Genomic DNA, 23699 nt, shown 5'->3' on the forward strand with positions numbered 1-23699 from the left:
TCTTGCTTTTATCTTTGTCTCTCTGCCTTTGTTCATTTATTTAATTATTCATTTCCACAAATATTTACTGAGCACTTACTATGTGCCAGACACAATGTTAACATCTGGAGATATAATGGAATAAGACAGTCCCCCATAATCCCTCTTTCCATTCCTATGTGTTCTCCTGTTTGGGCCCTAATCACAACCCCAGTGCCTTCGTCAGGCCCTCATCAGTTATCATCTGCAATAGTTTCCTAATTGACCTTCCTACCTCAGGGTGAGTCTCAATCAGTTAGTCAGTCATCACTCTCATTACGAATGACAGAAACCCATCTTGACTTAGCTCAGGCAACAAGAGTGAGGGGTATAGTTTATTGAGTTGTGTAAATAAATTACAGGAATGGCCAGAGCGCAGGTGAGTCTTAGGATCAAATGGAACCAGAAGCTGATGGGCAGCAGGAATGCCTGCTATTTCTGGCCCCTGCTTCCCTTTAAGTGTTAGTGTCATTCTCCCCAGAGGCCAGCTTCTTTCCCACGGGGATGCCCAATGTCTTGGAGTTTTACCAGTTTAGAAAGATTCCTTCTTTCTAGTCGAGTTCAAAAATCCCAAGAAATGTTCTGACTGGACTGGCCCAGCTTGAGTCACCTGCCCTGAGGACAAAGTGGGATCTGTGTGGTGGGCAGCCTCTGAGATGGCCCCCAGCGATTCCCGCCTCCTGGTAGTCATGGCCTCGTGGAAACCCTACTCTTAGGGGAAGGCTGAACTTATGAATGACTCTCCTAAAAATGGGATACAGCAGAAGTAATGAGGTCTCACTACCAGTATGAAGTTACAGAAGGACTGTGGCTTCCATCTTAGGTGCGCTCTCTTAGTCTCACTGGGACTGTTGGCTCCAGGGGTAGCCAGCTGCCATGTGAGACAGCCCTACGGAGACAGCCCATGGAAGTGAGCTTGGAAGCAGATTCTCTAGCCCTGCTTGAGCCTTGAGATGACTGCAGCCCCGGCTTGACACACTGATTGCAACCTCATGAGAGTCTGAGCCAGAACCCTCAGCTAAGCCACTCCTGGATTCCTGACCCATGGAAACTGTGAGATAATAAATGTTAATTGTTTCCAGCCACTAAATTGTGGGGTAATTTGTTACACAGCAATAGGTAGCTAATAGAGTCTATAATAAAATGGAAGCTTCTATTCAACCCACAAGAGAAAGAGGTTTTCCCAGGAAAAGGAAGCAGGCGGTTTTGGCTGTTAAAGAATAGACATCCATCACTACCCTCTAATAGTCTGTCCTCTTCCGTGCTATGGAAGAGGACGTTTTTCATAATGAAAATCTGATTATGTCACTTTCTTGCCATTCTTCCTCTTTTCTTTGTCTTTTTTTCTTTCTTTAGAGATTGGATCCTGTTCTGTTGCCCAGGATGGAGGGTAGTGGCACAATCATGTCACTGTAGCCTCGAACTCCTGGGCTCAAACGATCCTCACACCTCAGCCTCCCAAGTAGCTAGGACTAAAGCTGTGCACCACCATGCCTGGCTAATATTTAATTTTTTATTTGGTAGAAACAGGGTCTCCCTATGTTGCCCAAATTGATCTGAAGCTCCCAGCCTCAAGCAGTTCCCCCCTACCCTGCCCTGCCTCTGCTTCCCAAAGCGCTAGGATTATTTAAGTGTGAGCTGCCATGCCTGGCCTTCCTGCATGTAATTCTTTTTTTTTTTTCCCCCTGCACAGCCCCTGCTTGGAATTCTTGAAACTCTCTATCACTCTTAGTTTGTTCGTGCTGTTACAACGAAGTACCATAGACTGGGTGGCTTATAAACAACGGAAATGTATTGCTCCAGATCTGCAGGCTGTAAGTCCAAGATCAGGTGGCAGGATGGTTAGGCGCTGGTGAGGGGAGTCATCCTGGTTGCAGATGGCCACCTTCTTGTTGTATCCTCACAAGGAGGAAAGACAGTGAGAGAGTTCTCTAGGGTGTCTTTTACAAGGGCATTAATCCCATTCATGAGGGCTGTCACCCTCATGACTTAATCACCTCCCAAGAGTCCCCACTTTCTAATACCATCACTTTGGGGGTTAGGTTTCAACATATGAGCTTGCAGGGGTGGAGCACAAACATTCATCCACTGCACATTCTTAAAATAAAATCCAAATTTCTTAGCTTGCCACCCAAGGCCCTTCATGATCAGCACCTGCCAACTTGTCAAAAATCAGCCTCCACAAATCCCACTCCCTGTTCCCTGTACAGACCATACTTCTCGTGGTTCCACTAGTACACCCCACACTCTCTCCATGCCTCTTATATGTTCTCCCTTTTAGGGGCACATCTCATTCCTCAAGGCTCATACACTTTAACCCTTAATCATAGGTTAAGGATCCATTCAGGCATCACCACCTCCAGGAAGCCTTCCCTGATAACCTAATCCCTCCACCCCGCCATGTTCTGTCATGGCTTATATTGCACTGTGTGGGATTGTTGGTGTGACTGTCTGCTTCCCTCAATCATCTCTGCTCTTTGAAGAGTGAACCACATCTTTCACATTGGAATCCCCAGTGCCTTCTAAATAATAGGTTCTCAACATATGTTTGTGATTAATCAATTAGCTAGTTAATTGATTTATGGTATCAGGGAATTACTCTCACTTGTGTCTGCCTATTCATACTGGTTCCATTATAAGGGAGTATGGGGCAGGGAGGGAGGTCAGCCTTCATTTTTATTAACTAAGGTTCATAAATAAAGTACACATGACCCTTGATCCATGATACCCTCAGAGAGGTTTACAGCAAAAACTATAAGCTAATTTGGTTGTTGTTATGAAGGAAATCATCAGGGTTTTATGAGAGAGAATAATATTTTGAGCTGCTTGAACATGGATGAGCAGAGGCCCCCGTAAGCCCTGACATTTAAGCTGAGATCTGAAAGATGAAAAGGAGGCCCCCAGGCAGAGTCGGGGAAGCACTCTACAGGCAGAAGATCTGCTGTGGGAAGGCGCTAAGCAGAGAAGAGCTTGGTGCCTTGGAAGGATTCAAAGAAGACTGGCACAGTGAGTGAGAGGGAGGCTGGATAGGTAGGCAGGGGGCATCATGGGTTGAGGTGGCGGATAGCCAAGGGACTGGAGCTTACTACATGGGAAACCCCCGTGGGCATGCATCCACTCTACCCATGCTGCTCATTCATTCATGTCATTCATTCATTCCTCTATGAAACCTTGCGTGTACTACTTCCTCTGCCCAGAATGCTCTTCCCCAGTCTCTCTGACTCCTATCACCCAAGTCTTGCATCAAATGCCAACTCCTGCCCCATCTGAAGTTAGCCCTTACCCCTCCACACCATCTTCCTAGTGACTTTCCATTGTCCCATTTTATTTTGTACATAACACCTATTACTATCTTGGAATAAACTTGTGCATTTTTTGGTTTACTTGTTTCTCTGTCTCTCTAGACTATATGTGCTACGGGGTCAGGGACCTTATGTATATTGTCTGCCGCTGTGTCACCTGTGCCTAAACCCTGCTTGGTATGTAGTAATGATAAGTATTTATTGCATTATTTCATTCAAATAGCCAGCAGTGTTTTCTTTTTCTTTCTTTTAAGCTCGGGGGTACATGTGCAGGATGTGCAGGGTTGTTACATAAGTAAATGTGTGGCATGGTGGTTTGCTGCACAGATCATCCCATCGCCTAAGTATTAAGCTCTGCATTTATTAACTATTCTTCCTGATGCTCTCCCTCCTCTCCCTGAGCCCTCCAACAAGCTGCAGTGTGTGTTGTTCCCCACCAATGTGTCCATGTGTTCTCATCATTCAGTTCCACTTATAAGTGAGAACATGTGGTATTTGGTTTTCTGTTCCTGCATTAGTTTGCTGAGAGTAATGACCTCCAGCTCGATCCATGTCCCTGCAAAGGACATGATCTCGTTCCTTTATATCAATTAGCCAGTAGCTTTTAATGTCTACCATGTGCCAGACCCAATACCAGGGACCAAGACAAAATAGACGTATATTCCACCCAGAACCCTGACTCAGGGCCAGTTTCATTGGCATGCAACTTGCGTGCTTGTACAGGGCTCTGAGCTTAAAAGAGCCCCACACTTGGTTTAATACTCTGCTGTCATCATTTTGAAATTATTATTTATTAATTAGATGACCCATATTTTCATTTTTCACTAAAGCCTCCAAAGTATATAGCTGATCCTACCCCCACTTTAACTCCAGAAAGCTCCTAGCACATTCGCATTTGACAACAGTTTAGGGACAAGTCAGTAGACTTGGCATACTATTGTTAATAATTTTAATAGAATTGCCTAATATATTTAAAGAGACATAAAGAGTAAGTGGTTTACAGAAATAGCATAGGTTAAGACTCAATTCTGGGAATCAGACATCGTTGGATTCCAGGCTCTGCCATTCCTAGCTGTGTGACTTTGAGAGATTCACATAACATCTCTGAACCTTGATTTCCTCATTAAAAATGGGTACCATGATAGTGTCTACCCCGAAGAGCTGGCTTGATAATTAAATGAAATAATACTTAAAACACTTAGGTTCTGGGTATCCTGAAAAATGGGTTCCATCACTCAGCCACCTGCTCCCCTTCCTTTGGCTCCTTCCACTCTCCTGCACACTCCTGGGGTGGGAAATCTGGGTCAATGTGAGTGGCTCCTAAGTGAGAAGAATATTGAAGAGAAAAAGCAAGGAATTATGACCTTCAGGGAAGCAATAACATTTTGCTTAAAAATTGCTTGAGCAAAGAATTTGTAGATATTTGCAATTTGCATGCAAATAAACTAAAGACTCCTATATCCTGAGCTGAGACATGGCCCTGGGCAAAACCTTGCAGAAGACGACTGTTGGACCACAGAGAAGCCTGCATCAGTTTCTCTTTGCTGCCAGTTTAAGTGAAGACCTTAGATAATTTCAAAGCTGCAGTTTCCACTGCCTTAGCCTTTCAACAAATCCATTAGTATGGAAGGCAGCTTTCTAGCAAGGTAGGTGCATCCCCATCTGTATGTACTGCATCATCTCTGCTGTATAATCTTTATTCTCACATTCATTGTCTGTTTAATCAAGCACTGATTTGGCATCCACTTGCAAATGCTGCGTCTCCTATGCCTGATGAAAAAGAATTTTCAGTGGGTCAAACCTCACCTAATTTCATGAAAACGCAAGTCAACAGCCAAATTAAAAGAGGAAACAGAGAACAAACTGACAAAGAACAAACCCCCAAGACTCTCAGAATTGAGGGAGAACAGTAGGTTTATTGTACTGATCGCCACTTGTTCATTCATTCAAGAAACACTTACTGCAAGCACCCACTATGCACAGGGTATTATACTAAGTGCAACAGACAAGTCTTCGTCTTCATGCAGTCTGCAATCCACCTGGAGTACAGAAAAGCACAGGCCATTCCAGTGCAACCCTGATTCAAGGTAAAAGCAGGGAAGTACAGGCACTCAGGGAACCTCTAAGGGGGCCCCTCATCCAGTGGCTAGGGATATGGGTGGAGAATCTCAAGGAAGCTCCTGGCATTCTTTCCCTTGAATTGCATCCATTTGTCCAGTCCATCCCTGACAGGATTCCTCTGTCTGCAAGGTTAACAAGCTCGGCATGCCTCTGTCTTGAATGCGTGCCGCCTTTTAGAGCCCGGGAACCAGGGCTAGGACTGGGGTTGGAGTCAGCGCCTTCCAGGAGAGGCTCATCTTGCCTCAACAGAGCCTCACTCATTCATTCATTCATTCATTCGTTCATTCATTCATTAGCAAACACTTACTGACCACGTCTTCTGTACCAAGCTCTGGCAGGCCAGCCGTGAGCAGGACAGATACTTCTTCCTCAGGGAGCTGGGGCACTCTTTTGAGCACCATGCCTCTTTTTCTTTATTTACTTCTGCTCATTGAAAAATGTTATTTAAATCTCACAGCACCCCTAAGAAGCAGTTATTATTATCGCTGCTTTGCTGGTGAGGGGACCGAGGTTCAGAAAGTTCGAGTAACTAGCTACAGGTTAGACCCCAGCCTCTTCTCTTTCTCCTCTGCTGGCAGACAGAATCCTGGGCTGGGAAGGGGCTTTCTGACAGCAGCTTTCTCTGTGTTGTTGATAAATATGTGTGGGTCCTTCTCGGCAGCATGACTGCCATCCTCCCTCAGGCCTGGTGATGGCAGCAAGGCCATGCGCTGCATGGCCCGCACAAGCAGAGGGCACCGGCCGAGGACTGTCTCCGCAACCTGCATCTTTTCTGCTCCACGAGGCAGGCCCAGGGAGCCCTAAATCATTTCAGGCAGGGATGCAGACAAGGGTGGGACAGCTGTGCTCTGAAGACCCCAAACAGAACCACTCTTCCTGCCTCATAACCTTCCCTCCCGGCCCCAATATTCAGAAGGTTTTCAAAGCCTTGTTGGAACATCAAGTCTCCTGCGGAACTCACTTTCCTTTCTTCACAAGGTAAAAGCAAGTGCCATGAAACAAGGTTTCAAAGCCAGACCAGCATTCTTCCACTCAGGAGCTAAGTGGGTGCCGGGACTCCCCAGCCTCCTCTCTCTGGTTAACTTCCCACCATTTCAGGCCACCATGTCTGAGCTGAAAAGTCTTGCCCCGATGGCCGGAGAAAGTCCTGACCAGCTGGAAAATTCAAAATTTTAGGGGCTAGCAGCTCTGGCCTGCCCAGCGTCGCATAAACATATCCCCAGGATTTCCAGACTCTGTTTCCAGTGTACAAGGCCTGACGACGGAAATTTTCCTCTTTGATCTGCCCCCACATCATACCCATTTTTCAGCTGAGAACAGTGAGGCTCAGGATGCCTAAGTGGTTGGCTGAAAGTCTCCCAGCTCAGAAATAGCTGGGCCAGGCTGGGCGCGGTGGCTCACGCCTGTAATCCCAGTACTTTGGGAGGCCAAGGCGGGCGGATCACAAGATCAGGAGATCGAGACCATCCTGGCTAACACGGTGAAACCCCATCTCTACTAAAAAATACAAAAATTTAGCCAGGCGTGGTGGCGGACGCCTGTAGTCCCAGCTATTCCGGAGGCTGAGGTAGGAGAATGGCGTGAACCTGGGAGGCAGAGCTTGCAGTGAGCTGAGATCATGCCACTGCAGTCCAGCCTGGGCAACAGAGCGAGACTCCATCTCCAAATAAAGAAAGAAAAGAAAAGAAATAGCTGGGCCAGAGCTACGGCAATTGTTCTCTTACTGTAAGGCTGAACTCTCCTCTCCATCCCTGCTGTCCAACACAGAAAAGCAGCCAAGAAATAACTGAGATGGACACATTAGGTTATAATAATTTTAAATAAGCCTCACTGCTTAATGAGCATGCAGAGATCCAGGCACTTGGTGGAAGCTGTGGGGTTCCACAAAGCACCCTGGAGCCTCCACCTCAAGTGGACAAAGCCACAAGGCAGGGTACACACGGGTCTGAACAAGCACAAGATGTCTGAGGACAAATAAGGCACAGCAGAGAACCTTGAGGCCAGAGGGACATTGGGAACAAATAGTCCTGGCCAGGAGGCAGGGAGAAAACAGGCCATGCTGGTCATAGCCCTGGGCCCTGAGCCAGCTCAGTCAGGGGGCTCACCCTCCCCAGCCCCAGAGAAGATGCCTGGCCCCAGGCAGACCATTCGCAATCGCCTCCAGAGCTACGTCACGGGACATAGTATTCTCGGGTCTACCGTGTCCTGTACTCCCAATTTCCTGCCCTGTGACTTTATTATTTATTTATTTATTTATTTAGAGATGGAGTCCCCTTCTGTCACCCAGGCTGGAGTGCAGTGGTGTGATTTCAGTTCACTACAATCTCCGCCTCCTGGGTTCAAGTGATTTTCCTGCCTCAGCCTCCTGAGTAGCTGGGATTATAGGCGCGCGCCACCATGCCTGGCTAATTATTGTTTTTTTAGTAGAGACAGGGTTTTGCCATCCATGCCAGGCTGGTCTTGAACTCCTGAACTCAGGTGATCCACCCGCCTCAGCCTCCCAAAGTGCTGGGATTACAGGCATGAGCCACTGCACCGGGCCCCCTGTGACTTTAGGTGCTTCAGCCTCTCATCCTGTTTCTACATCTGCAAAATGATGACTGTGGAAACAACCTTGGCTCACCCTACCTCCGTTCTAAGAATCAGCCATGTAAGCATATGGGATGTGGGGACAAGAGCTCTCAGCCTGTTAGAGCTTTGCACAGGGCCTCAGTGTCCTCAAGTGCAACATGGGGATAACAGGGCATACACGTCAATGTTCTATGAACATACAAACTGATGCGTGAAAGGCAATAAGGAGCAGCAAGGAGCATGGACCCTGGATCAGACTTCATGATTTTAAATCCTGGCCCTCCATCCTGCTAGATGGGCAATCTTGGGCAGATAGTTAACTTCTCTGGGCTTTAATATCTAGTTTGTAAATGGGGTGGTATTGAAAATACCTGTCTGATAGAGTTGTAAAGATCAAAGAAGATAAAATGTGTGTCTCAGTGTTTGGTCAGTGACTGACAGGACCAGTTATAAATGTCATTGAATGGAGTGCTCATAGAAAGTACTTTGCCATGTAACTCATGATAAAATGTATGCCCGTCCTGCAGGCTGGAGGATGCAGCACCGATTCCTTGATTAATCGATCTTCTGAGGCAGAGGCTCTTCTAGAATGAAGTCAGCCATATGTGGCTGGTATTGGGGAAGAAATTCATAAATCATGCAAAGCGAGGCTGGCATGTGGCAGCTGGTTCAGCAGCAACCCTCTGCCCAGCCCAGTGCCCACTCTCCCTCCGCCTCAGAGGGATCCATCACTGCCCAGAGGTCTGTGGCAGGCATTTTGCTTAGCAGAGGCAAGGCCCACAGCACCCAGCTCTCTGAGCCTTCTGCACCACGTGCTGACACATGGCCCCCATCAGGGGACCAGAACCCATCTCAGTCACCAAAACAGTGGCTCTCAAACCTGAACGTGCAACGGAATCCCCGGGAGGCTTGTTAAACTCAGAGGGCTGGCCTCACCCCCAGAGTATCCGATTCAGTAGGTCTGAGTGGGGCCCAACGGTTTGCATTTCATTTCTTTCCTTTTCTCTTTTTTCTTTTCTTTTTCTCTTCTCTCTTCTCCTCTCCTCTCCTCTCCCTCCTCCTCCTCCTCCTCCCTCCTTCTCCTCCTCCTCTTCTTCTTCTTCCTCTTCTTCTTCTTCTTCTTCTTCCTCCTTTTTTGAGATGGAGTCTCACTCTGTCACCCAGGCTGGAGTGCAGTGGCACAATCTGGGCTCACTGCAACCTCCACTTCCTGAGTTCAAGGGATTCTCCTGCCTCAACCTCCCAAATAGCTGGGACTACAGGAACTTGGCACCATGCCTGGCTAATTTTTGTATTTTTAGTAGAGACACGGTTTCACCATGTTGGCCAGGCTGCTCTCGAACTCCTGGCCCCAAGTGATCCACCTGCCTCAGTCTCCCAACCGGCCTCTTTTTATTCTTTTCTTTTCTTTTTGAGATAGGGTCTCGCTCTGCTGCCCAGGCTGGAAGTGCAGTGCTGCAATCATAACTCACTGCAGCCTCAATCTTCTGGGATCAAGTGATCCTCTCGCCTCAGCCTTCTGAGTAGCTGGGACTACAGGCATGCGCCACCACACCTGGCTAATTTTTAAATTTATAGTATAGATGAGGTCTCACTATTTTGCCCAGGCTGGTTTCAAACTTCTGAGCTCAAGTGGTCCTCCCACCTTGGCCTCCCAAAGTGCTGGGATTATAGGCAGGAATCACTGTGCCTGCTGGCCAAGAGTTTGCATTTCTTTCTTTCTTTTCTCTTTTTTTTTTTTTTTTTTGAGACAGAGTCTCACTCTGTCACCTGGGCTGGAGTGCAATGGCACAGTCTCAGCTCACTGCAACCTCTGCCTCCTAGGTTCAAGCGGTTCTCCTGCCTCAGCCTCCTGAGTAGCTGGGACTACAGGTACGTGCCACTACACCCGGATAATTTTTTGTATTTTTAGTAGAGACGAGGTTTCACCATGTTAGCCAGGAAGGTCTCGATCTCCTGACCTTGTGATTGCCTGCCTCGGCCTCCCAAAGTGCTGGGATGGCGTGAGCCATTGCGCAAGGCCAAGAGTTTGCATTTCTCATAAGTTCCCAGCTGAAGGGGCTGGTCTGTGGGACCACTGACAGATACTCCTGTGGGAGTGAGTTTAAACCTAGCTGTTTATCCTTGGGCAAATTTCTTATCTCAACTGAGCCTCCCCTCCTCATCCATAAAGTGAGTGTATCAGAATCTACCTCGTTGGGGTGCCTATGGCAGCCTTACTGAGATTCTGGGTACCCAAAAAGTGCTCAATCTGTGTCAGTCCTCAGCATCACCAACACGTTGTTGTTGAGACAACTAATGAACAGGGAGGGTGGAGTTGTGACGATATCAAACTTGTAAGAAGTGAGAGGAAAAATGGACAAATGTATATTGTGTGCTTTCTGTATGCAATATACTAATTCCTAAATGCCAAAATGCTTTATCATTAAAAGACAAAACAAAAACAAACCCAGTTAGAATGCTTTATCTTTAATTAATTCATTCAGGAAACAAACATTTGCTGTAAGTCTGAGAAGCAGGCTCTGTGCTATAGCAGTGGGAGGTATGAAGCTGGAGCAGGCAGGGTTCCTGTCAGCAAGGAGCTACAATCTAACAGAAAAAAGAGGATGAGACTAGAGAAGACGGGAACATGCCACAGCGTACGGAGGAAGGTGATGACAGGCTGGGAAGGAACACTCAGCACCCTGAAGAAGCAAGCTGGAGAGGTTCTTTTCAGACAGGTGGGGGATCAGGAAGGGGTTCCTTGCGGAAGCAGCATTTATTTGTCTGGGAAAATGGGTAGCATTAACCCATGGAGTTAACAAAGTATGAGGCAGAAGAAACAGCAAAAGCACAAACAGGAGAAAGCAGAAAGCAACTTCACACTACATGACTTAGGTCAGTTTGGCTGACTGTGGGGTGAGGAAGAGAAAGTGGGAGCTGAGGTTGGCCTGGCTGTCTGCTGTCAGGCATTGGATAGTTGTGACCATCAGTGGTTCACGGGCTCCTCCGAGAGCATTCCACGTCCTTTGTGGGGCAGGTGTTCAGCACACCACTGTGGGCTTGATGATGGGCATGATGATGATGCACAGGTGTGAGAGCTTGCATGGTCTAGGAGGGGGAACCCCCAGGAGCTCTAAGCACTGCCAAAGCCAGCTCAGCTTCCCAGCATCCTTCAGAAGGAGAAGTCAGTCCCAAGCCCCCACCTGATGGCTGCAGGACCAAGGCCACACCGCACACCCAAGAGAAAGCCCCCAGTGCCACTCTGCTGCTCCACCTGCTGTCCCCACAACTGACTGTGACCTGATTTAACCTTAGCATCCCCCCACTCTCCTACCCCCATGGAGACCAAGGCTCTGGAAGGCAGAGTCATCCTGGGCAAGGGGCAGCCCCTGCCCTTGTGAGCAAAGAAACCTGGGGCTCTGCAGCTGCCTGACAGAGTTGTGGGACCAGAAGTCCACCCATGGGGAGAGCGGCAAGCCTCCTGCCATGCTGAGAGCGGTCTCTGACTCAAAATGTGGGGAGGGGCCCAGAGACCCCATTGAAGTGGCCCTACAGTAACTGTCTCCAGAGACTCTTACCTCCTGGTTCTCCTGCCAGAGAGTCCCTCAGACTCTACTGCCATCCCTGGTTTCCCATCCAATTGAGGGTCTCCCAGCTGGGGACCTTCTCCACCACTGCTGGGCTCAGACCTTCAGGTCCAAAATGTGGTCCCTACATTCTTCTGGCTCCTGGGGAATTACAGTAAGGAGTACAAGGGTAGCCTTCTTTCCTCTTGACTTCTCCCTCTTGTGGTGAGTCCAGTGCTGAGTGTCAGGGTACTCAATCCGGGGCCCAGCTCATCTTGACTCTCTCCTGCACAGCTGCCCCTCCCTGGGCCTCCAGCTCTCCTTCCTGGTGCATGGGAGTTGAAGACTTAAATGTGCAAATGCATCACTTGGGCCACTCAATACAAACACAGGAATTTTGAGCCTCCCAGTCTTCATCACACCCAGGAGCATACAGGTCTACAATCCCTCCAGGGATACTGAGCAGGTTATCTGGACCACATCTTGAGACACATATTTGAAAGACAAACCGTTGAAAGACAGGCTTTGTTTTCAGATGGCTTGAGGGGATCAGAAGCAACCTGAGAGCATGGCAAAAACAAGTCTTTCCTGGAACACCTCCACTATGAGTATCGTTCTCTCCAGACAAGCGTCACTCATTCCCATGACTAGTCCCACCTTCCCGAAGGAAGAATACCGAGTCCTGGAGGAATGGTCCCTAGCTCAAGAAGCACAGGCTGTGTCTGTTGGGGTTGAAATGGCTCCCATAGCTTCCTTCTAGAATTCTCCTGTTGTAAAGGCTGGTCTACATCACCATGATGCTGCCTGCAGGGTAAAAAGCCCAGGCCACCCAGCAAGGTGCCAGCTGAATTGCCAGCTCTGCTAGTGTGGCCAGTGGACTTCACCGGACCTTATCCAGCCCAACCTTTATCCAGCCCTGAGGCAGGCATTGCCTGGAATGTCATTTTAAACTGTCCTGGAAGCACTGTCTTCTGGGAAGAGAGCACCAGCTCACTGACACCCTGGGTGAGAGCTCCCTCTCCTTGCTCCCATAGCTCCTGCCTTCCCCTGTAGCTTTTATCATGTGGTATCACAGTTGCTGCTGATTGGTCCATCTCCTCTGCTAGAATATTCGTTCTCGAGGGCAGGGACCATTTCTGTTTTGTTTACATTTGTGTCATCCCCCCTAGCGAAGTGTTTGGCATGTAGCAGGCACTCAGAAAATGTTTATTAATAACAGTAATAACATATTGATTAAGCATTTGGAAAGGGCCAGATGCTTTGCAATCAGGCTTCACAAAAAAAATCCTTTAGGGCTCTGAGTACTCCATTTAACAGGTAAAGAAATCTAGGCTGAGAGATGAAATAACTTATGCAAGAGCTTGGCCGGGCATGGTGGCTCACGCCTGTAATCCCAGCACTTTGGGAGGCTGAGGCGAGCGGATCACAAGGTCAGGAGATCGAGACCATCCTGCCTAATACAGTGAAACCCTGTCTCTACTAAAAATACAAAAAAATTAGCCAGATGTGGTGGTGGGTGCCTGTAGTCCCAGCTACTCGGGAGGCTGAGGCAGGAGAATGGCATGAACCCCGGAGGTAGAGCTTGCAGTGAGTGGAGATTGCGCCACTATACTCCAGCCTGGGCGACAGAGTGAGACTCCCTCTCAAAAAAAAAAAAAAAAAAAAAAAAGAGCTCACAGCTGATAAATGGCAGAGTAGTGAGGGATCCAGCTGACTGGGTATTTTTTTTTAATTTAATTGAATTTTTATTTATTTGTAGAGATAGGGTCTCACTATGTTGCCCAGGCTGGTCTTGAACTCCTGGGTTCAAAGGACTCTCCCAACTCAGCCTCCTGAATAGCTGGGACTACAGGTGTGAGCCTCTGCATCTGACTTGAATGGGTCTTTAGAGTCCATGCCCCTCGTACACTCTTCTCCACGCTTCACAGGGCTGAATTCAGCAGGAGAAGGTGTCCTCAGATGGCTCTGGAGCCTCAGTCCAGGTCAGCTACTCAGACAGCCCAGCTGCCAGGCCAGGAGAGAGTAGGCCCTCCCCTGCTCCATCTCCAGGTCTTTCCTAAGTGCCTGGCAGTGAAGACCTCTTCCCATTAGAGAAGCTGGCTGGGTCGCCCCCTCCTTCTGGTGGAGCACTGACTCAGACCATCACAGGGACACACAAATACCAAACACACTGAGAACATTGTTGGCAATGAAATTACAGACGTTATAAATGCCAGCCTTTCCCTTCCAGGTTTCCTTTCCTGTTCCCTGGTGGGAGAGGACCACACCCCATGCAGTGCTGGGAGACACCCCCTGCAGGCCTTGGGGTGCTGGAACCCTGGGAGGACAGTCATATTGTCCAGGTTGTTTCTCCCAGCTGCAAATGGAGACAGCCTTCCTGAGGGGCCAGGGGGAAGAGCCCTTATAAAAACTGAAGCCAAGTCACAGAGGCCCAGGGATCCAGGAACTGCTCCCTGCTGTACAAATGGGAGTCTGGCCCCGGTGCAGAAGTCCCTCCTGCCGCCCCGCCCATAGGCTTTTGGGGGACTCTCCTGCCAGTGACTCAACTGTTAATACCGAGCCTGGGGCTTTTGCTGATTCCTCCAGGGGCTGGCTAAAGGCTGACAGCCTTAGCTCCCAAGAAAATAACTGGGTGGCACAGAAAATGGCCTTTGGGAGAGGTAGGTTTGGAGGAGAGAAGGCAAGAGGAGAGAGCCTGACTCAGGAGGAACAAGAACCAGAGCCCTCCAAGGCTGAGAGTGAAAATAGATGGAGAGTGGAAATGGGGCTCAGTGCGCCAGGAGGGAGCCCTGAGTAGGCGGTGGGTGGTGGGCTGTGCTCCCTGAGAAGATGGAGGGATGGATGGGGGGATGGAGACTGCAGCCAGGGTCTTTTACAGTGACTTGCCTCCCAAGCCCAGACCAAGCTGGACATTGTAGCCAAGGCGTATTCTCTGCAGCCAGCGAGGGCTTTGCTCCAGGCTCTTCAGGCCCAGGGGTCAGAAGTTCTGGGTAACTCCAGATCAGCAGCCCTACGGCAAAGTGGGGCTGAGGGCAGAAATGGCTGCGTCCAGGAGAAGCTAGTGGTGTGCTGGCCTGCCGACGGCAGTTCATATGTGTGTTGAAGCAGCGTTTATTTTTACCTGGGTAGGTTCAGCTTCTGATCACAGATATGGTGGGGGTTTTCCATTGGTTTCCATGGGAACATTAGGCAGAGCATCTGCTACCCAATCAAGCAAAGCTGGTCTGGTAAGACTCTTTTCAGAATTATTTTGCTGTTTTTACCCAGGAAGTGTGTCCTGCCTGAATTTGTACCACTGCCTTCTTGTGTGGTAGAGCAGGGGAGGGCAGCTCCAAGGGGACAGGGCTGGCTCTCAGGGAAGGAGAGAGGGCTGGCTAAAGGCAAGCATGGCGGCAGGGCCATACCTATTTGGGGAAGCAATTTGCTTTCCATTTCTTTCTTTTTTTTTTTTTTGAGACGGAGTCTTGCTCTGTCCCCCAAGCTGGAGTGCAGTGGCGCGATCTCCACTCACTGCAAACTCCGACCCCCGGGTTCACGCCATTCTCCCGCCTCAGCCTCCTGAGTAGCTGGGACTACAGGCGCCCGCCACCGCGCCCGGCTAATTTTTTGTATTTTTTTAGTAGAGACGGGGTTTCACAGCGTTAGCCAGGATGGTCTCGATCTCCTGACCTCGTGATCCGCCCGTCTCGGCCTCCCGAAGTGCTGGGATTACAGGCGTGAGCCACCGTGCCTGGCCTTGCTTTCCATTTCTAAGCCCCAAGTAGGATCCTGTGATGAGGCCACAGGAGCCTGGACTCTGCCCGACCTGAGCTGGTTCCTGGTTTTGGTCCAAGGCCTGCCCTTGCAGTAGGGCCACCTGTTGGCCCCCACAACAGGAGCAGTCAGGAGTTCCTGGGGCACCACAGGGCATGGAGGCCGATGAGCAAGCTACCAGGTGCAGCAGAGGGCTAGACTTGAGCACGTACAGTTTCACTTTTACAGAAAGGAGGCCCTGACTTCCCCCAGGAGGCGGCGGAGGGTGTTGCTGAAGGGCTAGGCCTGGAGGCAGAAAGGAAGGCGCTGGTGCGTGTGGACATGTAAGAAGTGGTTTTATTCCAGGTGTGTGTTTCATAAAGACGAGGTCCTCAAGGACAGCTAGTGGCACATGCTTTGGTCAAGAAGAGGAAAAGCAAAAACAGAATAGGGCTGAGTTGCCACAAGGGACTGGCTGATAAGTGCAGAGCCTGATCTGACCACAGCAAAGGAGAGACCCTTTTGAAGGCCCCCTGGCCAGCAGTCCTCTTATATTCAAGAGGAGAAGCCCCCGCTCCCCAGCCCCAAAGGTCCATGCCCGAGTGTGGCCCAGGCCTTCTAGTCCATCCTCTGGGGAGAGGCCTTTGCCCTGGGCCCGGTTCTGTCCTAAGCTGTGGCTGGAGGCTTCCCAGATGAACAGGGGATCTGAGGCTGCACCTGGCTGTGGAAGAAACATCACAACAGACGACGGGCAAAGCGTGGCCCTGGGGGCGAAGGGCCCTGCACTGGCAAGTCCAGGGGTGTGCACTCGGGCATGGGAGCGCTGCTGAGAGGACGCTGGTGAGAGTCAGGAGGCGAAACTGCTGGAGAGCCCTCCAGAGCAGGTGCTGCGGACCACACACACTCGGCTGCCGACCCCAAGAGCCGCGTGGAGGGAGCAGGCGATGGCAGTTTGAGCACACCAGGGAGGAAGATTAGGGGGTGGCAGCTTGGGCAGGCAGTGGCTTCAATCCAGAGCAGAGGTTCAGGCCCTTTGGGGATCAGGGACCTCTTTTAGAAGCCATGGATGCTTTCCCCAGGAAAATGCATGTATGCACACACAGGCAGTATTTTAGGGACAATTTCAGGAGATTCCTAGACCTTCTGGAATCCATGAACTCTACAGGTGTGTGGATCCTTGGCCTATGAAAGACAGGGGGCTCCTGTGGTAGGTATATCTGCCCCAGGCTGGTCTGCTTTGTAGGGGAGACCCCCAGGGTCCTGGTACCAACAATCCTTTGCCCAAGAGCCAGTGGGGCGAGGGAAGCAGGGCGCAGGGATAGCAGGAGCAGTTCCAAGACTAGGCCATGGGGTAGATGTGTGAATGTGTTCTCAGCGGCTGTGAAAAGGAACTGGGAGTTCTCTACACAAACAGGAGCCACAGCCAGGCTCCCAGCCCAGTGCAATAGCTGACACTTCAAGAAAATCCCTCCTGTAGTGGGGAGGGGAATAAGGGTGATGTTGAGCCCTAATGACTTAGGGGCTGTTCATGGTCCAGAAAGGAGGTTCCCTTCTTTCCAACCACCCTGACCCGTGATGCTGTATTGACAGAGGCCAAAACCTTTGAGAAAGCAGGAGTCAAAAATGACAAACAAGGCTGGGGCTACTCGGGGGTGTGTGTGGCTACCCGTCCTTTCAGTGGGTCCTGGCCGCAGGGACAGGGCACTAGCTGTTCCAAGAGAGAGGTCTCAGCCTGACACATGGCCAAACAGAAGCGGAGTCTGTTTAATAAACTATGCCCGAATCTTCCCCTAGAGATCCCTCTGCAGCCTTTTGCTAAGAATGTGGGCACCCTCAGGCACAGGACCGGAGGCACAGTGCCGGGCTCAGACCCCGGGGCTGGTAAAGTGTGGAAGGGACTGCGTCCTGGGTAAGAGAACTTGTTCTTTTGGTGCTTTGCTGCTCTTCTATCCATGTTCATTTGCAAATTACCCATCCTTTGCTGCCAAGATACCATCCGTCCCCACCCAACCCAGTGCCACCCTGGGCTTGGCATCACTGACAGGTCACCAGGCTTCTCACCTCCTTCCTGTTCTTTACCTGCTCCTGCAGGCTGCCCCTCTCCCTTCAGCCTCTCCATCCACACTGCCCAATTCCCCCGGCCCTGCCTGCCCACACAGCTGGGCCTCATGACCCAACAGACCCCTGTGTGGGCTTCTGTCCTTGCTCTCTCCAGGCAACAAGGGGAGAGACCACACACTATTGTCCTGGCCCCAAGAAGCGCCAAGGGAGAGGACAAAGAGCCAGGGGCACCTACTCAGTCTCTACCCAGCAACAGTCCAGCACCCTGACCATCTCCTCTCCCGGGGCACGGCCAGGACAGCACTGAGGGCATCGGGGCGTGCCCGCCTGCGCCCTCCTGGAACAAGCTTTGGAGAACGTGTGTTGTGGTGGGTATTTGCTGATGGTCCCGGCGGAAATGTGGGAGATGGGAACAGCCTGCTTTGCACTCCCCCACCCTAACCCCCTTCCGGTCCCAAAGTCTCATGCAAAAGGTACAGGAGGCCCCGGGGCTACCGTCATGTGTGTGGCAACAGCTGCCACTGCTGGGCCTGGGCGTCAGCCTGACACTTGCTGGTCACCAGCTGGGCAGGCTTCGTCTCCAGGCAGAGGCCACTGACTGAATGCTGGATGAAAGATCCTTTTCTCCTCCATTTCTAGGAGGAACGGAGATGGGTTAAGAGAGGAAGGAAAAAACAATGATTTAAAAAAATAATGTTGTACTTTCATTTCACATGCATGTACTCAACCCTTGTATATAACTAGGACACATCCCCCTCCTTTTTTTTTTAGGCATGATCTTGTTCTTGCAGTGGTGCCACCATAGCTCACTGCAGCCTCGAACTCCTGGGCTCAAGCAATCCTCTTGCCTCAGCCTCTGAGTAGCTAGGACCATACATGCACACCACCATACCCAGGTAATTTTTAATTTTTTGCAGAGACCGGGTCTCGCTATGTTGCCCAGGCTGGTCTAGATAGATCCACCTGTCTTGGCCTTCCAAAGCACTGGGATTACAGGCATGAGCTACCATGCCCAGTCATGCCCCTCATTTAAATCAGGCTGTGTATTCCTACGTAAGAGGCTGCCCCCATCCTACCCTAACACCAGCTTTAAGCCCTGCCCCTCCCAGCAGGGGTCTTGCTTCTGTAGTGTGCAGAAGTTCCTGTCCAGATCAGAGGAGGCAAAGCAGAAGTCCCCTGTGTTTATTTACAATTTAGCTTGGTTGCCACATGCAAATCTGCATTTCTAGCTTCTGTGTAGTTATTGGGCCCAGTTTCTTACATGGCATCAGTTGCTGGGGCTGAGGATTTGCCCTCTGCTTTAGATGGGCTCTTGTTCTTCAGGTCACCATAGATCCTGCCTGGTCCCGACTTTTCTCCTATTGGGGTTTTCCCACCAGCTCCCTGTAGGCACTCGAGCTTGTCAGTCCTGGCCTAGGTAAATCTTTTACTTCTGCAAACATGATTTCTTCTTCCTACAGTCCTAAGCTTCTGACCTGTGAGGCCAGTTATCTACACCCCCTAGTGGGAAGCTGCCTTCTTTGTAGGGATGAAGTGTGGGGCCAGCAGGGTGGTGGGAGACTGGACGTCTCGCATCAGAGTCATGCAGGGGCTCCTGGTCAGTGCCTTCACCTCCTGGTGCCTCCCCGTCCCCGGGTTTGACAAGGGGGAGAAGAGTTGCTCCTGTAGAACATTAGGGAAGTGCCTGGATGGAGGATGGAGTGTTGCTTGGAACATTTATGAGAAGGGATGAGAGGCAGAGACCTAGGTTTCAAGGCTCAGGGAAAAATAATAGTAAGATAGTTCCATTTTGGGTTTCTCTCCTATTTGCCTCCCATGCAACCACCTCCCCTCTTCCTTCTCCTCTCATTCACCGTGTCTTTGATTAGAGGCAGGAGTGCTCGTGACCATGTGGAGGGAGCCCAGAGGGCTCTGAGGGCAGTGGGTGGACAGGGAGCAGCTAGGGGGAGAGAGATGAACCCACCTGGCTGCAGGGATAGGGCTAGGGCTGCAGGGATAGGGCTAGGGCTGCAGGGATAGGGCTAGGGCTGCAGGGATAGGGCCAGGGCTGCAGGGATAGGGCCAGGGCTGCAGGGATAGGGCTAGGGCTGCAGGGGGTTGTGCACACAGGGTGGAAGGCAGGTGCGGAGCCTGGGCTCCCAGTGGGAATGCCGGGATGTGAGGGGTAGGGCCAAGACTCAGCCTCTCTGGGCCCACATGGTCTCCGCAGGAAGCCTAAAGGTCAAGGGCCTTTGGATTCCCCCTCCTATTTCTTCATGCTGTTCTAGTCCTTGACATTTACCTCACGTAGGCCAAACCTCCAGCAACGCCCAGCTGGAGAGAGTATGGCCATCCTCACCCCAGGGAGTCTTGGTGCTTAGTGCCACCTCAGCATCTAGCCTTCTGTAATATAGCGGCTCACTCCCTTCTTTCTCTTCCACTAAAGTGCAAATTCCCTGGGGGTCAAGGACCATGTCCTTTCATCCTTGTGGCCAACATGATCTGTACATTCTCTGGTACAAGGTAGGCACCCAACGTCATTTTGTTTTTGTTTGTTTGTTTGAGACCAAGTCTAGCTCTGTCACCCAGGCTGGAGTGCAGTGGCACGATCTCGGCTCACTGCAAGCTCCGCCTCCTGGATTCAAGCGATTCTCCTGCCTCAGCCTCCTGAGTAGCTGGGATTACAGATGCATGCTACCACGCCCGGCTAATTTTTGTGTTTTTAGTAGAGACGGGGTTTCACCATTTTGGTCAGGCTGGTCTCGAACTCCTGACCTCATGATCTGCCCACCTGAGCCTCCCAAAGTGCTGGGATTACAGGTGTGAGCCACCGCACCTGGCTGTCATTTTGTTTTAAGATGAATGAATGACTGAATCACCCAATCATTAGGAAGTGCTCCCTAAACAGCAGGATTCTCATTCTCACTTACTATCAGTGCTATTAGGCACAATCTCAGGGTTTCCTGACTCTCCAGGCCGCTCAATTCTGGGCTTGTCTGAGAAACAATATCACATCACCCACTGTCCCATCTCCACATCTTGGTTCTTACAGATTCCTTGTGAGGTAGGCAGGGGAGGGAGCCTCTTATTTTGTAAGTGAGGAGACTGAGTGAAGGGAGGGGGAGGGAAGACTGAGCTGGGGCCTGCTGACTCCATCACACCAGGTCTGAGGTACAGGAGCCTCTCGGATACAGGAAACCCAGCTAGCCTTGGAAACAGGACCAGCAGGGGACCAAGAAGGACTGCCGGATTCCAGAAGGCATTGGCAGTGGGATAGCTGCTCATCCTGGCCTCCTGGGAGAAGAGGGGCACAGGTACCCAGAGTGCCATCAGGAGCCTGGCAGGACTTGCAGGGGCAGAATGAATGGGGCCAGGGAGATTCCTACACACCCCATAGGCTGCGTCAGCACAAGGGGGGAAATGGGTGACTCAGCCCCAGAGGGGCAATGGAGTGGAGGTTTGCTCGGAGATAATTCCTCAGTGGGAGAGGGTGGGCGTGGGCTCAAGGATTTGCCCTCAGAGAGGTGGGTGCTCTAGACGCAGGGGACACTGCAACAGCCCCACTGCAGGGCAGGGCCGAGGGTGGACTGCATCCCCCCACCATCCAAATGTGCTTCAAGTGTCCCACAGGTCCAGCAAGTGGGCTAGGCACACAGATCCCTCAGACACACACAGGCTGGAGGGAGAGGATGTGGCTGCTTTCCAGAATGGCACAGCAAACTGCTGTTCAACCTTTAAAAAACGTGCCGACTCAAGCAAAGAACAGGGGGGTAGGTGGAAAACCCTGCAGGCCAAATCAGAGAGGGAGCACTGTCCTCACTGCCTGCACCGACGGAGGCGGGCACAGGGAGGGCTTCCGAGGAGCGTGAGCAGGGGAAGCGCTGGAGCAGCCTCTGAGCCTTGGGTCCCATTCCCTGGGTGGCAAGGGAGCCCTCCAAGACAGGAAGGGAGCAGCACAGAAGGGAGCTGGCTGGCTCTGGAAATCCAGCCTTTGGTTCCACTGTCACTGGTTGCTGTGTACCCTGAGCAAGTGACTTCACCTCTCTGTGCATCAGTTTCTTCCCTGACCCTGACCTGTCTCCCAGGATTAGTGGTGACAGTGTGGGTGAGAGTATCGGACGAATGGAAAAGGCAGTGCTCACGTGAGGCTGGTCATGCCAGCTTGGACATCACTGTGTCTGGATCTCAGTTTCCCTAGTCTGCCAGCAGTCAAGAAATACTTATTGAACATCTACTATGTGCTGGGTTAAGACTGTGTGCCTAGAAGTCACACTGATCTGGGTTTGAATCCCAGATCCACCCCTTCTCAGCTGTGTGATCTGACTTATATTCTTTAGATTCAGTGAGCCTCAACTTACTCACCTATAAAATGGAGGTAGTACTAGAACCCACGTCACTGGGTGGCTGGGAGGATTAGATGAGATGATCTATTTCAAATTTCTAGCACAGGCTGTCAGTAAAAGCTAACACTTATTTGAACTGTGGTGGTTGTCAGGAGCCAGGCATACAGTGTTAACAAGACAAGTGGTCCCTGCCTTCATGGAGCTCACAGCCTGGCAGGATGGCATTCAATGAATAAGTACCCAAAGAAGTATTTCCTCATGGGCAGAATAATTGGCTTGACCTGGACGCTGACTTTGCTCCCCTCCCCGCAGATCCTCCTCTGAAGGGCTTATTTGAGTCAACCAGGGGCTCCCCTGCCAATGTCTGCCACCCTGAAGCATGGTCCCCTGGGGCTGCTGGGCCTCTGTGCTGCAGGCAAGGAGACTCACCTGCTTGCCTTCTCTAGGGTTGCACATCTGTAGTATGACTGGGGATCCGGGGGAAGACATTAAGGTGGAGGTGGCAGCCAGGCACTTCCCCTGCTGCTGGATAAGGTGGTCACTGAACAGCCATGCCTGCAAGGCAGGGAGCAGAAAGGCCAAGTCAAAAAGTACAGCGATGGGTGGGGAGATGGGTAGATAGGGAATAAATCAAACACATGGCATATTTTCGTAAGATTTCTACAAATAATTGTAGGAGCTAGGGTGGTTGTATGGGTATTCACTGTACAATTCTTATTATTTTTCTATATGTTTGAATTTTTTGATAAAATATTGGGTTGGGGGAGCTTAGCTGGAGCTGGCCAGAGGGCAATCAGGGCTGTGCCAAGGGACTGCAGGGGATGAGAGAGAATGACAAGACATGGAACCAGGGCAGCCGAGAGCTGCTCCTCACTGGAGTCTCCATGACCTGCTTTAGTTTCGATGTGGGTGCAACACTCATGTGTTGGACCCATGTGTGCACAGAAATCTTGAACATTGCTTGTCGCATGAGCTGAACCCAGCTGGATCTCAGGAGAGAACTGGGCACTATCTGGGCAGCACTTCTCCCTCGGCAAGCACAAAGCAGGTGGTGCACACGAGTGACAGGCTGGAAAGGGGATACGAATGTGTAGGACCAGAGTCTAGGGGCCCCTGGCAAAGTGGGTTTGTGTAAGGTGTAGACAGGAGAATGAGTAGGGTGAAGTCCCTCACCCCACGCCTGGGCAATGTCCCCAGCTCTCTCCCACTCCCATTCCTACCTGAGGTCCTAAGCAGCTTACCTGGGCAGGCTGGGGGTTCTTGGCAGACCCTCTGCAGATCCCCATTCCAAGCAGGAAGTCACCAGCTGTGTTCTGGCCCTGAGATTCTAAGCAGTTCGGCCCCTGCTTAATGATGCCAGGGAGTGCTTCCTTCACAGGGATCCTGAGAGAAAAGACAGCAGTCAGGCTTGTTCTCTGCGCCCCGAGGCTTACCTTCACCCTCCGCCAGACGCCAGCATCCCATCAGCTCCGGGAGCGCCAAGGAGTCTGTGGGAAGGGGCCTGGGAGCAGCCTGGCCAGCAGGGGAGGGGAGGAGCAGGAGTGGCCTCTGGGAAGGCTGGGCCTGGGCCCCAGGAATTCTTCCAAGTGGCTCTGGGAGCCTCTGCCCTGGAGGCTGGGCCTGAGACAGAGGATGGGGGAGCCATGGGTGGAGCTCAGGCTGGAAAAACAGAGCCCCTCAGTCCAGAAAGAGGAAAGCCTCAGGAGAGCCTGGGGCCAAAATGTATGCTCAATAATCAATCCCAAAATGACAGGGAAGGGGGCGCTTCGAAGAGGCAAATTAAACACAAATATGAAAATGTGTTTAATCTCAGTAATGATTAAAGAGCTACATATCAGAGTCACCAATGTTTATTTACCATGCATGTACATTTGTACACACACACACACACACACACACACACTCTTAATGACAATGCCCAGTGTTGGAAACAGCTGTGAGATTGAATCTTCTCACACCTTCCTGGTAAGAGCGTTGATTAGCACAGCTTCTCAGGAGGGCAGTGTGCTATTACGTCTCAGAAC

General features: G+C 50.9%; 1 protein-coding gene across 1 annotated transcript in view; it reads right to left on the reverse strand.

The window, feature by feature from the left end:
* Nucleotides 1-12745: 12745 nt before the first annotated feature.
* The window catches only part of LOC105472895 (polypeptide N-acetylgalactosaminyltransferase 16), a 99775-nt gene continuing 88821 nt past the window's right edge, over nucleotides 12746-23699 (reverse strand). The window contains exons 13-16 of the mRNA XM_011726473.3: nucleotides 22917-23058; nucleotides 22105-22230; nucleotides 17849-17988; nucleotides 12746-16323 (exon numbers count right to left, since the gene is read on the reverse strand). Of these exons, the coding sequence (XP_011724775.2) occupies nucleotides 17851-17988; nucleotides 22105-22230; nucleotides 22917-23058 (406 nt within the window). The 3' untranslated portion in view covers nucleotides 12746-16323; nucleotides 17849-17850. The remainder of the gene's footprint in view (nucleotides 16324-17848; nucleotides 17989-22104; nucleotides 22231-22916; nucleotides 23059-23699) is intronic.

Source organism: Macaca nemestrina, chromosome 7 (assembly GCF_043159975.1).
Source record: "Macaca nemestrina isolate mMacNem1 chromosome 7, mMacNem.hap1, whole genome shotgun sequence".
Classification (NCBI taxonomy): Eukaryota; Metazoa; Chordata; class Mammalia; order Primates; family Cercopithecidae; genus Macaca; species Macaca nemestrina.